The sequence below is a fragment of the Acomys russatus genome, chromosome 6, assembly GCF_903995435.1.
Source record: "Acomys russatus chromosome 6, mAcoRus1.1, whole genome shotgun sequence".
Lineage (NCBI taxonomy): Eukaryota > Metazoa > Chordata > Mammalia > Rodentia > Muridae > Acomys > Acomys russatus.
The window spans coordinates 27493833-27508022 of NC_067142.1; the positions used below are offsets into that span (position 1 = coordinate 27493833).

The following is a 14190-nucleotide window of genomic DNA, read 5'->3' on the forward strand; positions in this document are numbered from 1 at the left end:
CAAGCTGACTGAATCTTCTGATGAGGTAACAAAATGGCCTTATGTCCCTCATAGTTCTTCGTCCGTCCCCATGCCTCTAACGTCATAAGGTCATCTTAACTAACCACCTCTCTAACCGGCTGGATTTGGCATCCCCTCTTGCTGTACAGCTTACCATGACTTCATGGTTCCATTGCCCAAAGAGTTCTCCCAAGCACTGGAGTCATGGGAGGAGGACAGTATTGAGTTCTGGAGGCTCCACTTGGGCTGCAGTTTGAATGTAAAAGCAGATGCCCTCACCCTTGAGCACTTTTCCTTTGTGGCCGTGCCACAGGCATCTGTTAGCTCGCTGTCACATTAACTGCCCAGCAATCAAAGCCAGTGTTCCTGGTTCTAATTTGGCAAGAGAATCTGAAAAGAACTGATTGAGAGAGCAGAGATTTAAAGGGGGAAAAAAACACCTTTCCAGACCTAAGAGAAAGTCGGCCTGGTTAATGTCTAACTTGGACTTGAGTCACTGCCTGAAGAAATGCAGACAGCAGTGCAGCTCCACCATTGCTGAGGCGCCTTGATACCCTTGCTTTTCAGAGCAGAGTGCCCAGCGCCCACCCTCTCTGCCTGCTAGTGCTCACGCTCTTTCCAGCTTCCTGCTTTTCCGTTTCTGTTCTGAGCAGCCATAACACACAGTGAACATAATGCATTTCCAAGTAACGCGGGGCCTTTTGTGTGTTTCTCGTGTGTATCCATCGCCCTTAGGAAGCTTAGCTTTCAACCAGCTCTTGAATTTGGCATTTGATTCTGTTCAAGGCTGCTGCAGTGGCTCTGCCAGAGGAGGAGCTGAAGAGGCCGGGCTACCCAGAGGAGAGAAGACAGAACTCAGGGTCCGACTTCCCACCTCCTGCGGGCCGCGAGCTCATCCTGAGGGCCACAGTGCCTCGGCCTGCGCCCTACTCCAAAGCCCTGCCACAGCGCATGTACAGTGTGCTCACCAAGGAGGACTTCAGACTTGCAGGTGCCTTTTCCTCAGACACCTCCTTCTTCTAGGGTAGGAGGGGAGGCAGCTCCTGCCATGGGTACCCCAGGGCCACCAAGATGACCTTGTCCAGACAACAGCAGGAGTCACACCAGCATCTGGAGTCATCTCCAGCAAGCTTGAACCAGAGGGATAAATTTGAGGTGTCAAAGACTTCTGCCTGGGGGAGATGCCCTGTGTGGGGGAACCACACCTCAGCGGGCCTCTCACCTTGAGGGACAGAGTTTGTTCATTCTCCTGTGACAGTCATCTATGTAAACACTTAGTGGTTGTCCTTATTAGTGTCACATATGCAAAATAGAGTGTCTGTCCACTCTGGGTAGTTTGCTGGTAGCCTTTTAGTCCCAGAACCTGTTTTTAAACTGCCATGTGGCATTCTGTTTATTCAGTCACCTGATGGTCCGCTTTATTACGGTATTTGATGAACATTTGAATATTCTAGGAGAAAGACTAGAATTTCAGTTCTGTTTTTCCAAGTCACTGTAACCAAATATATTCATATCAATCTCTACATGAAATGTGGCTACAGGTTAGCGGTGTGTGTGTGTGTGTGTGTGTGTGTGTGTGTCTGTCTGTCTGTCTGTCTGTCTGTCTGAGGATCTCCGTGTCCTGTTTGTTGCACCCCTGCTTTTGCACTTTACTTCTCTGTGCTGCTGGCTGGGACTGATATTCGTTGAAGTCCTATGAGGAACATAGATGCCCTGTGCAGGTAGGGGGCTGTAGGTGATGTGCTGAGGCCATGAGTGCGCAGAACTGGATGGCGGCTCGGCTCTTGTAGCTGTGTGATTGGGGCTGAAGTCCGCAGTGCAGGGCTGAGGCACTGTCCTTTGTCTTTTGTGCGGCTCAGCTCAGGATGCATTAAATGTGTCGCTGCAGGACCTCTCTTTGGTGATTGTAAATTATTTTGGGAACTAAAATTCCCACCTGAACCCAAAGTAAAAAAATAGTTATGCTGAAGTATAAATTCTGCCTGTGTGATTTTTAAAAACTAATAGAACTGCATAAGCCCTGTGTTATTTTTGTAAAAAAAAAAAAAAAAAAAAAAAGACTATATACATTTATCTGTATAGTATGTGCAGATATGTCTGTCCATGAGTAGGCGGGGCCAGCTGCCGACCCCTAGGCCTCACAGTACTCTCCTCTGAGGTGCTGGGCCTTGCCTCTTAGAAACCCATAGACACTGGCTGGGGCTGGGCACCATGACAAATGGAAGATGGTTCCCAGGACAGTGTCCGTGTGCTTTCCCTGGTATTGACGACAGAACTCTACAGTGCGGAGGCTGGTGGAAATGGCATTGTTTATCTAATAAAAAGGACTGGTGTCTATGTGGTTACTTGTGTTTTTTCCCCAAGAGTGCTCTGTTACTTCACCTGGTGCCTGCTGGTCCAGCTCTTCCTACTGTTACGCTGCCCTTCATTTCAGACATTAGCAAGTGCCTGCTGTGCCAGTGACATGTAGACAGATGCTACAGCGCACAGTGTGCCCTTGTCCTCTTCCCTTCCTGAAGGCGGGAAGACTGAACTAAGGCCACAGGAGCATAGTGTAGGCAGCCTAGGACAAGTCCATGAAATGGGAAGCATAGAAAACTCTGAGGTGTGCTTAGCGATCCTGCACTCATCACTAGTGAGGACCGTGGAGGGTCCGTCAGGCTCAGGAGTAAGACCTCCTGAGGAACAGTACCTAGAGCTGAAAGTTTGAAAAAAATCTGAGAGGAGCACCAGCTGCTCTGGTGGAGGACCAGTTTCAGATTCTATCTGACAACCTTCTTTACTGCAGTTCCAGGAGCTGACTTTCTTCTGACCTCGGATCACAGTCCATGCACATATATGCGCACACACAGGTCTTCGGGCAGGTAATATTTCAGAAGTGTCCTGCCAGGTACTTAGTTGTTGATAAACAAAGACAAGTTGCATGAAGTGTAAGAAGGGCTGGTGTTCCATTGTAGAGTGCTTGCCTACCAAGCATGAGGCTCAGATTCTGCCACCAGCACCAGAAAAGAAAAGGCAAAATGATCCGGTGACACAGTCCAACAGGAATGGAAAGCTATCCAAGCACCCAGGGTCTGTAAAGTGGCTGTCCAGATGCTGTGCCAGCTCAGGGTGTCACCAAACGCAAGGCTCACTTACGGTCCCAGCAGTCTCCATCTATACCAAGCACAAGTTCACACAGCTGCCAGGGGTGGAGGGAAGGAAAGGGAGGGAGTGAAGGACAGTGGCTGTCTCAGTTTCCTCTTCATGCCTTGGGCCGCTAGTCTGTGGAAGGATGCTCCTGCCCCATTTAGGTGGGTTCTTAGCCCTTTGGCCTTTCTGTAAAATCCTCCCAGACTCACAGGGCTTTGAGTTACCAATCTAGTCACTTCTCAGTCCAATCATGAATAAGCTACTGCCCCAAGCATCCTGAGCCCCCGTAGTCACCTGTGCCGTTGTGGCTACGACCAGTCCTTTAGTAGCTGACCCTAGACAACTTTTGTTTATGACAAGAGACAGGTGGCTTCTCCCAACCACCACAAGGACTCAATGGACAGTGAGCAAAACTCCAAGTTCATAGCCCAGGAACCGTTTTGAGTAAGTAGTAGGGTGTAAGAACCATTGATTTACCTTCCTGAACCCTAATTTTGGCCCAGAACAGGTTTAATCTTTGCCAGAGCCTTATTCTTGGTAGCCCACTGTCACTCTCCTTGCCTACATGAGACATGGAAGTAGTTTTAGAGAGTGACTCTTCCAGAAATTCTCCACTCTCTGGGACAGTGAGGGAGCAGGGTGTTGGCAAGGACAGGTCTCTGGCTGTAGCCTAGTTTACCTGAAGGCTCAGAAGTAAGTCCCAGTGGCACCAATGCTCTTTTTACACAAAGCCCAGGGATTCATTTATTTGTCTCCCTTAAAAGAGGATCTTGGGCTACAGAGATTGCTCTGAGGTTAAGAGCACTGGGTGCTCTTCGAGAGGACTGAGGTTCAACTCCCAGAACCCCCCATAACAGCTCACAACTGTCTCTAATCTGACATTCTCCTAGACATACATACAATATACATGAAATAAAAATTAAAGAAGAGAGAAGGAGGTGGTGTCTTGCCAAGGCTGGCCCAGAACTTTGGAGCTCCACAGATCCTCCAGCCTCTGACTCTGAGGAGCTGTGTGAGGCCAGCTGTTACCCCATGTACTTCCAACTTCTGTTACTCCTGGGGAGGGAGCAACAGCCTATTGTCCTATAAAGGTAAATCCCGACTCCATGCAGTGATTCACACAAGAAAAGGGGCCAGACAGATCCAGGGCAGAGTCAGTTCTATTCACATGGAAGTGCTGGACGAAGCTTTTACACTGATGACAAATGGTCATGTGTCACTTGGCTAACAAAATTGTGGTCAGAGGCAGAAGGCTACCTAGCAATTCTGGCTGACACCCAAGGTGGGGTGCTTCCTGTCTACAGCTGCATCTCTCCAGCAGGACCAGGACAAAGGCAGGCCCTTAGGCTGTCCAGATCTCGGTGCAGTGACCCTTTATTGCAGACCAATGCACCCAGGAGGTACCACTACCCAGCTAGACCGTTAACCACCCCAGGGTGTGATCTGGCATGATTCTGGAGGGGAGGAGAATCTGCTCAGCCCACAGGCTGCACAGCTAAGTGTTGCCAGCAGAGGCTGCTCTGGGGGACATCAGACACTTCTAGTACAGGTAAACACCAGCATTAGCCACAGAAAAAACTAGACAATCATACCCCAACATCTCACCTCTTTTTGTGAGAGATCTTGAAGCTGCCGGATGAGAGCACAGTTTTAAAGCACCTCAAGATACAGGTACATGCAAGGCTTCCTTAGACACAACTTGAACACCACAACAAATTATTCTAGCCGGGTGTGGTGGTGCACGCCTTTAATCCCAGAACTCGGAGGCACAGGCAGGCGGATCTTTTTAATTTGAGGGCAGCCTGGTCTACAAAGTGAGTTCCAGGACAGCCAAGGTGACAGAGAAACTCTGTCTTGGAAAACAAAACAAAACAAAGGCACAAAAAAAGTTATCCTAATAATTGACATAGGGGATTATGTACAGCCAAAAAGTTTGTACTGCAAAGCAGGAGCTTCACCAGTGTGGAGAGGGTTTTAGGGCCTTTAGAGCCTATGCTTATCTTTTTTATCTATCTATCTATCTATCTATCTATCTATCTATCTATCTATCTATCTATCTATCTATCTATCTATCTACCTACCTACCTACCTACCTACCTATTGATTTGATTTTTCAAGACAGTGTTTGTCTGTTTAACAGCCATGGCTGTCCTGGACTCACTTTGTAGACCAGACTGGCCTCAAACTCAAAGAAATTTTCCTGCCTCTGCCTACTGATTGCTAGGATTGAAGGTGTACACTACCATACCCAGCTCGCTTTCTTTCTGTTTTCTTTTTCTCTCTCTTTCTTTCTTTCTTCCTTCCTTTCTTTCTTCCTTCCTTCCTTCCTTCCTTTCTTTCTTTCTTTCTCTTTCCTTTTTGGTGCTGGGGATGAAACCTGGGCCCTTGCACATGCTGACAAGCACTGTATCACTCAGCTACTCCCAAGAAAAACAGACTATGGGATGAGAAAGATATCCTTGCCAACTTATGCATCAGACAGGCAATCAATATCCAAGCTGCATAAAGACCTACACAGTTCAGGCTGCAGAGATGACGGGTAAGAAGCACTGGCTGTTCTTCCAGAGAAGAAGGAAGGTCCACAGCAGATAGAACAGATGTTCTAAAACCCTCTTCATATCACCGGGGGGGGGGGGGGGGGGAGACACACAATTCAGGAGCAAGGCACAGGGAGTTGTCACCTCACACACAGGGGCCAGACTCAGGGAGATGCCACCTCACACACAGGGCCAGGCTCAGGGAGATGCCACCTCACACACAGGGGCCAGGCTCATGGAGATGCCACCTCACACACAGGGCCAGGCTCAGGGAGATGTCACCAGGCTCAGGGAGATGTCACCTCACACACAGGGGCCAGGCTCAGGGAGATGTCACCTCACACACAGGGGCCAGGCTCAGGGAGATGTCACCAGGCTCAGGGAGATGTCACCTCACACACAGGGGCCAGGCTCAGGGAGATGTCACCTCACACACAGGGGCCAGGCTCAGGGAGATGTCACCTCACACACAGGGGCCAGGCTCAGGGAGATGTCACCTCACACACAGGGGCTAGGCTCAGGGAGATGCTACCTCACACACAGGGTCAGACTCAGGGAGATGTCACCTCACACACAGGGGCCATGTTCAAGAGCTAGGCAGGAGGAGCCTGCATCTTATGCACAGGAGCCAAGCACACTGGTAACATTCCAGAGTGACACATGGCTGACTGGAGTGTAACTGGTACAACTCTGGAAATGATTTTGCATTACCTAAGATGTCAACCAAGCATGCATACACCCTAGAGACTGAGCTGTGATTCTAAAGCTCGGATCCTAGACCAGTAGTGTCAGTACCATCTGGGCGCTTTTGAGCAGGCCAGATCACTGGGGCTGGGAAGATGGCTCAGTTCATGTAGTTTCTGCTGCCCCAGGAGCCTAGTTCAACCTCCACAACCAAACACAAAGCCAGGTGTGGCAGCATGCTGGTGAGACTGAGTCAGGCAGATCCCTGGCTAGTTCCCACAAACCCCAGGTACAGTGAGAAAGCCTGTCTCAAAAACAAAGTGAGCTGGCAACACTTGGCTTTTGTTTTGTTTTTGAAACAGAGTCTCTATGTAGTCCTATCTTTCCTGGAACTCCCTGTGTAGATCAGGCTGGCCTTAAACTCAGAAATTTCCCCCGCCCCTGCCTCCTGAGCGCTGGGACAAAGGTGTGTACAATCACAAATACCTTTATTTCCAGCTCTCAAAAGGCAGAGGCAGGCAGATCTCTGTATTCAAGGCTAGCCTGGTCTACAGAGTGAGTTCCAGGCCAGCAAGGGCTGCATAATGAGATGCCGTATCAGGGGAAAGAGAAAAGTGGGGTGACTGAGGGAGACACCTAGCATGGACTTCTGGTCTCCACACGTATGTGCATGCACCCGCACTAACAAGTGCAAATACAAAAGAAAAAGAAAAAATGAGTGACCAGTTCCTTGGTCATCCAACATACCTGAGCAGGAAGCTCTGAAGTAGGGTAGCTGTGTCTTGGTAAGCCAAACCCTCTGGAATGTACCCTAGTCTGAGGGCCTTTGTTACAGACCTTTCTGTATGGGATCAGGAGTGTTCAGACACACTACACAAAATCCACAGACCACAAACCCCGATATTCTTTGACTGTAGCAAAGGTCATATCCACACAACAACAAACATTAACGTCAATATGGTATTAAAAGCACCGGGCTGGCGAAAGGACTCCAGTTAAGATCACTGACTCTCCCAGAAGACCCAGTTTTGTTTGTTTTAGGTTTTTTTTGAGACATGGTTTCTCTGTGTTATCTTGGCAGTCCTAGACTAGCTTTGTAGACCATGCTGGCTTCGGACTCACAGTATAACCACCTGCCTCCCAAGTGCTGGGATTAAAGGCGTGCACCACCAAACCTGGCAGAGGACCTGGTTTTGATTCCCAGCACCCACAATGGTGGCTTACAACAGTCTGTAACTGGCAGCCTCTTTTCAGCCTCCAAGGGCACAGTGTGCACAGACACACACAGGCAAAACCCCCGCACACATGAGTAAGGAACCCAACAAATAAAGCAGAGCACTGAGGGGAAGGCGCCTATCAGCATTGCCATGTCGCCATCACATCTACAGGTGACATGAAGTTGCTTAGCAACATTGAAGGAGAAAATTCCTCCAGCCAATCTATTTGAGCCAAACTGAATCAAACTGCAAATCTGGAAATTTACCTGCACCAGAGCAGTGAGGGAACTCCAACCAGCAACAGGTTCACAGCACTTAGAGAAACAGAGGTGAAGCCATGATGGCTCACACCTGTAATCCTCGTGCAGGAGGCCACAGCATGAGGGCGGATGAGTGGGAGGCCAGGTCTGAACTACATAGTGAGAACCTGTTTCAGAAAAAGTGAGAAACAAACAGCAAGGACAACCAGAAGCAGGGCCAAGACTCAGAACAAAACTAGTGAGGTGAGGACTTCAAGCTGAGTGCCCACATGTCCAGAGACTGGCGCTCTCCACAGCACCTCAGGTGACCTCACTGCTGACTGCTGAAAGCCAGTGTGCCACACACTTCTGCCATACTCCTCCAGAGAAGTGGCTGCATCTGTTCCCTCTGTTGTATTCCCGGCTCTTACAAGAAGACAGTTTAGCATCCTCGGAACATGACGAGACGATCATATGTCTCAACTGACTTAAATGACGGCTCAATACTTCAGTGAGGGCACGGTCCATATTTCACATAGCAGCTGCTCCTTAGGCAGATCTGATAGCCTGTCAGGCAGGGAGAAAAGCCCCCTTTGGTAAGAACCACATTTCATTCTGTAGTGAGGTTAACTTAAAAATGACTCCTGTGCCAGGCACGATGGCGCACGCCTTTAATCCCAGCACTCAGGGAGGCAGAGGCAGGCAGATCGCAGTGAGTTCGAGGCCAGCCTGGTCTACAAAGCGAGTCCAAGACAGCCAAGGATACACAGAGAGACCCTGCCTCGAAAAAAAAACCCAAAAAAAACCAAACCAACCAACCAAAGGCTTCTGCACTGGATTGAGCGTTAACAACTTTGAAAATGCAGGCTGCTGAGATGTTCCCCAAATTGTGAGACGTTCACCCACAAACTGTCCTTTATTCTTATTCATGTAACTTATGCATGAATCACTGGCTCTGTCAGTCAGTCACCTGGCTTTGGGTGTATCTTAGTGGTAGGGCTCACGCTGAGCATGTCTGAGGCATTGGGTTGACCCCCTGCAGGGCATCCCAGGAATTCAGGAATTATACTTACAGCTGAGAATGCAGCTGCATACCAAAATCATAAGCAGAATCTTCCTGCAATGTTTTCATCTGATAACTCGATTGTGCAGTTCGCAAGTGGGAGCTTTGGAGATATCAATATTTATCACAAGGCTCAAAGGTGGGTCCCGCCTGCTTAGACTGAATACAGTCAGCACACACCAGAATCCAAGGTTCTGCCTTCTGCATGTACCTCCAGTGGGACTAGGCTGTCAGTCCTATGAGCTCTCCTCAGAGGAGTCCCCGACACCTGCATGCCAGCATCTGTCCTGCCGTGTGGATCAAAGGTCATTTCTAAGCACACTTTCCTCACTGCTCACCACACTGCCCACTTCCGGGTGCTGATTCAAAGGGCGCTCTCACTTTTCTCTAAAAGAGACATTGGTCCTAAAGCCTGCTGCCCACCAAGCATGCCCAGGAAGCTGCGCTGGACACTGGTGAGGCTCGTTACCAACCCGAGCCTCAGGCCTTCCCACCTGCAATGGCTGCCTTTATTCCAGGTGCAGAATAGGACACCCACCCCACCCCCATCCCCACCGCTGAAAGTGCCTCACCAAGAAACAAGCTCAAATGATAGACCCCCAAAACTTCCTATATAGCCAGTGACTGCTACGGGGACTCCAGGTCCCTGAGCTCAAGGGCTCCTCTGTTCTAACAGCTTTGGCCCCCAACGTCCCTCACCACAATTTCATGTTATTTCTGCCAAGGTTAAGAGCAAATCAAGTGCAAGGTGGCATGCAGTCTAGGCTGGCTTCGAGTTCTGATCCCCCTGCCTCCACTTCTGCCGATGAAGCTGTAGGTGTGTTTGCCTGTTTTATGCAGTGCTGAGGCACAAACTCAGGGCTTCCCGCTTGCCTGACAAACCACATTTTCAGCCTGCACCTGGGATTTGTAGAGGGGAAAATGGATGGAGTTCTGGACAGCCTGGCCAGGCAAGTCACTGAAAACCCCACAAGGCCTGCTCGCAGCCGGCCTCTTCCCACCTGTCAGTGTTTTCCGTCACTGTCACCGTAAGACAAACTGGGCGAGGTGGCACAGGAGGCTTGCGGCTTCCTGGCTACAGTTCACATTGGACTTTGTCCAGCAGCCTTCCTTTATGAACTGAGAGGTTTAGTATCATTATTTTTATTTTTAATTCAACCTCCATCAGACAACCAAGGCCTCTCTACAGATTAGCCCTGTTCCCACTGCTCCCTGTTCGAATTCTGTGTGGCCCAGATACCTACAGCTTTCATCCAGACCAAGATGGCTCCTCAAACTCAGTATAAAAACCCAAATCCAAAGAGCACACTGGGCCTCGGGCCTGCCAGGGTCCACACCTATGCCAGATGACCCTCGTTAACTTCAGCTCTGCTCCAGAACCTGCTGATGGCGTTGATACCTTGAAGAGGGAAAGTTCTAGACCAGCTAACCTGGGTAGCTGCAGCAACCCAAGAAACCTGCCTGTGACCCCAGCAGCCTGCAGAGCAGATTCTGAGTCTTCCGCCCAGTGTGCTCAGGAAGCTCTGGCGGAAAACGACTTGATAGGCCACAGCCAGGCCAGCCAGCCAGCGGAGTACGGCTCGCCCTGGGCCTCACGGCTTAATTAGCTACAGGGTCTTCTCCAGCCATCCATGGCTCAGCTACTGAGAATAAACCGCCAATGTTTGGTCTCCGAGAGTCAGGGCGGACACCCAGCTAAAGGCTCGCTTCCCACAGGCACGTGCTCATGTAAAACTCAATTGCATCATCAAGGGAAGATGTTCTCAGCCAGGAGTGTGGTCTGTATGAGAGGGAAGAGGATGTGAATGGAGAGCATGTGTGTATGGGTGTGCGCAGGCGCATGTGCGCCTGCATGTGTGTGTGTGTGTGCGTGTGTGTGTGTGTGTGTGTGTGTTGAAGTTCTGCAATCCAACACTGACATGTGGTTATAGGAAAGGCTAATAACATAACTGCAGAAAGACGGCAAAATATAGCAGCCAAAAATGCACAATTTTATCTATTAACCTACCTACTTAGTTACCATATATGTAGAGAGAGACAGGGTCTCACTACGTAGTTTTGCATGGCCTGGAACTCACCATGTAGACCAGGCTGGCCTCAAGCTCACTGAGATGCACCTGTCTCTGCCCTGAGTGCTGACATATACGGCATGCTCTACCATGCTTGGCCCACAGTAATTGTTCTCTCTCCCTCCCCGACCCCATGTGTGTTTGTGTGTGTGTGTGTTCACAGGTGTGTTCACATGCCATAGCTGCGAGTGCAGGTCAGAAGACAAGCTAGGGTCCTCTTCACTTCCACCATGTTTAAGCCAGGGTCTCTGCTGTTTACAGCCGGGTGTCTACCATGCTGGCTGGCCTGCAAGCTTCTGTCTTTACCTCTCTGTTGCCACAGGAGAGCCAGAGTTACAGATGTGCACTGATTCATCAGGTTTTGACATGGGGGTCGGGGATCTGAACTCAGGTCCTCACAGTTGTGTAGCAAGCTCTTTCACGCGCTGAGCCAGCTTCCCAGCCTCACAATGCTATTGTTAAGGTGTTCCGGAGCACTATTGCTGCTGGCTACTGGAAAGACACTGGTCAGTGACTTGAGAGCAAGGAGAGAGGCTCCTAAGGCAGAGAACCAGGTGGCTAGAACCCAGAGTACCTATGGGAGACGGTGACATTTCTTGCAGCTAAATAAGAGCATGCCACAGCTGGGTGGCAGAGACCCTCCTCATCAGAGATCAGCTGGGAATCTAGAGGTGACTTGGGGCACTTTCCTTGTGGTTATATAATCAAACAGACTCTCACACACCCATGCGAGGCTTGCAAGTTTCCAGTTTAAGAGAATAAAAGGTGGAAAGTGGGAGGCTGGGAAGTTCCGCCACAGAAAGGGAGCTGTTATTCCCAGTCTATTTTTGATGGTTGATTTCCACCCCTTTCCACTTCACCCAGCACTGGCTTCCTTCGCATGTGATTTAAGCGCTTCACACCTTTATTTCTGAAACACCCATAGTTTAGCTGTTTCATTCAAGTCCAGAAGAAGAGGTCTCATTTATTAAGGAGATGTGTGGGCAGACAGCCTCCCATTCACAGGGAGACAGTGTGGGTGGCTATTCATTTGTCACACCAAACTCCCTGAGAATGCAGCTTAGCTGTCACTAACTTTGAGTGAAAGACTTTCTTTTTTGCGGGGGGGGGGGGGGAGGCGGTTGTTATTCAGGGTCTCACTGTGTAGACCAGGCTGGCCTTGAACTCACATAGATCCGCCTGCTTCTGCCTCCTGAGCACTAGGTAAAAGTGTGTGAATTCCTCCCTGGCTGAAGGGAGAGGTTTTATTAGTCATCACAGACTGGGATTAATGTCCCTCAGAGACGGTAACAGGAAGGCATGGCCCAGGCATGCAAACATGGCTGGGGTGTCAGCCCACCTTGCTCAGGAAGTTTGGCCCATGTGGCTGTGCAGCCATGCCAAGTGAGGGCCACTTGGTTCACACTGAGTGGCTTGGCTCGCACAGCCCCTTTCTAGTCCCTGAGTCCAGACGCGTTCCTTTTTCATTTCCCGGAGTCTTTCAGAGCTGAGCCCATCGGCTGCATTGACTGTGTGGACACAGCTGGCCTCTTCCCTGGCACCGCGCTTCTGCACACGGGTGTGCTCTTCCGCCCCCACACTTTCTCGCTCTCTCTCTCTGGTCCCCACTTGTTCTTTTTAGATTTTTTTGTTTCTGAGATAGAGAATCATACACCACAGGCTGGCCTCAAGTTCACTATGCCCTTGAACTCTCGATCCTTGGGCTCCAGCTCCCCATTGCTGGGGTGAGTGGCATGTGCACCACACCTGGCTTTTGTGGTGCTAGGGATGGACCCCAGGGCCTTTTGCTTTCTGCAAGCTCTCCATCCACGGAGCTACACTACCAACCCCTAACCACAAATCCTCTCTTCTCCCCCCTCTGTAGCACGGGGCAATGAACCCAGGGCCTGACATCCTGCCCAAAGGCTCTTCCTGTCCCCTTGGTTACAGAGAGGACTGCTTCTCCTTCAGACTGTCAAGACATCCATGGGGTCACATTTATTTTCAGTCCCCTAACCCTTCATGCCAGTATATTTGTAAATTGGGGGCAAACCAGGGAAGGACAAAGTAGCTGAGCTGAGTCAGGAAGAGATGGAGATGAGCCAGCCAGTGACCTGAATGGCGGATATTTGTTCTGGACAAGAACCCAGCTCCATGGACCATACCTTGAAATGCTGTGGGACATCCACCAGAGAAGACAGCGCAGACATAAATTTAAGCCAATAGAAGTCTTTATTAGCCAGCTGGCGACTACACTGGGTGTTGGGGATCCCAGTGTAGCATGGAGCCTTTCTCAGGGTAAGCTCTGAGGCATAAAAACCATATTCTGAGTTGACATACCTCAGTTAACAAGAACCGTTAGCCGGAAGCAGAGGTACAGAAGGCAAAAACCAAGGTTAGTACATTCACATTTTCTAAGAACTATGTATGGACTTTGATGGATTAGGTGTTTGTTTTCATTTCGGCAGGTGGTGCTGTCTGTGTGCTGAGCTGTACAACCTGAAGGGTACTTCCATCATGAAGTCAGTTGTGCTAAGGTCTGGGGCCCTGTAACAAAACCGTCATGCAGAACTACACCTGCGAACTCTCCTGAGGATTCCTGCTGCAGTCTGAGTAAAGAAGAAGCTCCCTTGACTTTAACCTAGTTAAACTCCACTGCTGCAGGGGAGAGGCGGTGAGCTGGGCCTGGGCCTCTCAACTCTGAACTGTGATGATTCCTAGGTGCCTGAAAATGAGGCAAAAAGTGCAAGGAGCCAGGTGTGCAAAGCAGAACAGCATCCAAATATCAGGTCTCATTTACAAGACAGACAGCACCACTTGCTCTCTTCGTGAGTCCCTGTAGACCTAACAGCTCTGCAAGGCAAGCTCACGATGCCTCAGCCTTCTAAAAATAAGGCAGAAACTACTACCTGCTAATTAAAATGGTAAAATGCATAAATTAAGCACTTGGCATGGGTTTGCGCCTCCCAGTGGTATTTACAAATGGGAGCCTTTACCAGTGTAAGTCCTCCTTGGAACCGGAAGTGATGTTCTTTTGACTCTTCACCCTTCCTGATGGTGCACATGGCAGGAGTGGCTTCCCTGTCATTTCATTATCACCATTTTCTTGTTCTTTTTAAAAGGTTACTTAAAAATTAATTTTTTAAAATTTATTTTATTCTTATGTGTATGGGAGTCTTGCCAACCTGTGTGGCTAGGCACTGTGTGTGTGCTGGTGTCCAAGGCGAGAAGAGGGAACTGGGTCCCCTGGAACTGGAGTCACAGATGGAT

The 14190-nt window shown here is 49.6% G+C and overlaps 1 protein-coding gene across 2 annotated transcripts in view; it reads left to right on the forward strand.

Annotated features, from left to right (window-relative positions):
* Rab3gap1 (RAB3 GTPase activating protein catalytic subunit 1) overlaps window positions 1–1572 on the forward strand; it is a 58971-nt gene extending 57399 nt beyond the window's left edge. The window contains exons 22-23 of one of the 2 annotated variants that reach the window (XM_051147302.1): window positions 5–25; window positions 787–1572. In XM_051147302.1, the coding sequence (XP_051003259.1) occupies window positions 5–25; window positions 787–1023 (258 nt within the window). In that variant the 3' untranslated portion in view covers window positions 1024–1572. The remainder of the gene's footprint in view (window positions 1–4; window positions 26–786) is intronic. The other variant, XM_051147303.1, reaches the window with a different exon arrangement.
* The last annotated feature ends 12618 nt before the right edge of the window (window positions 1573–14190 follow it).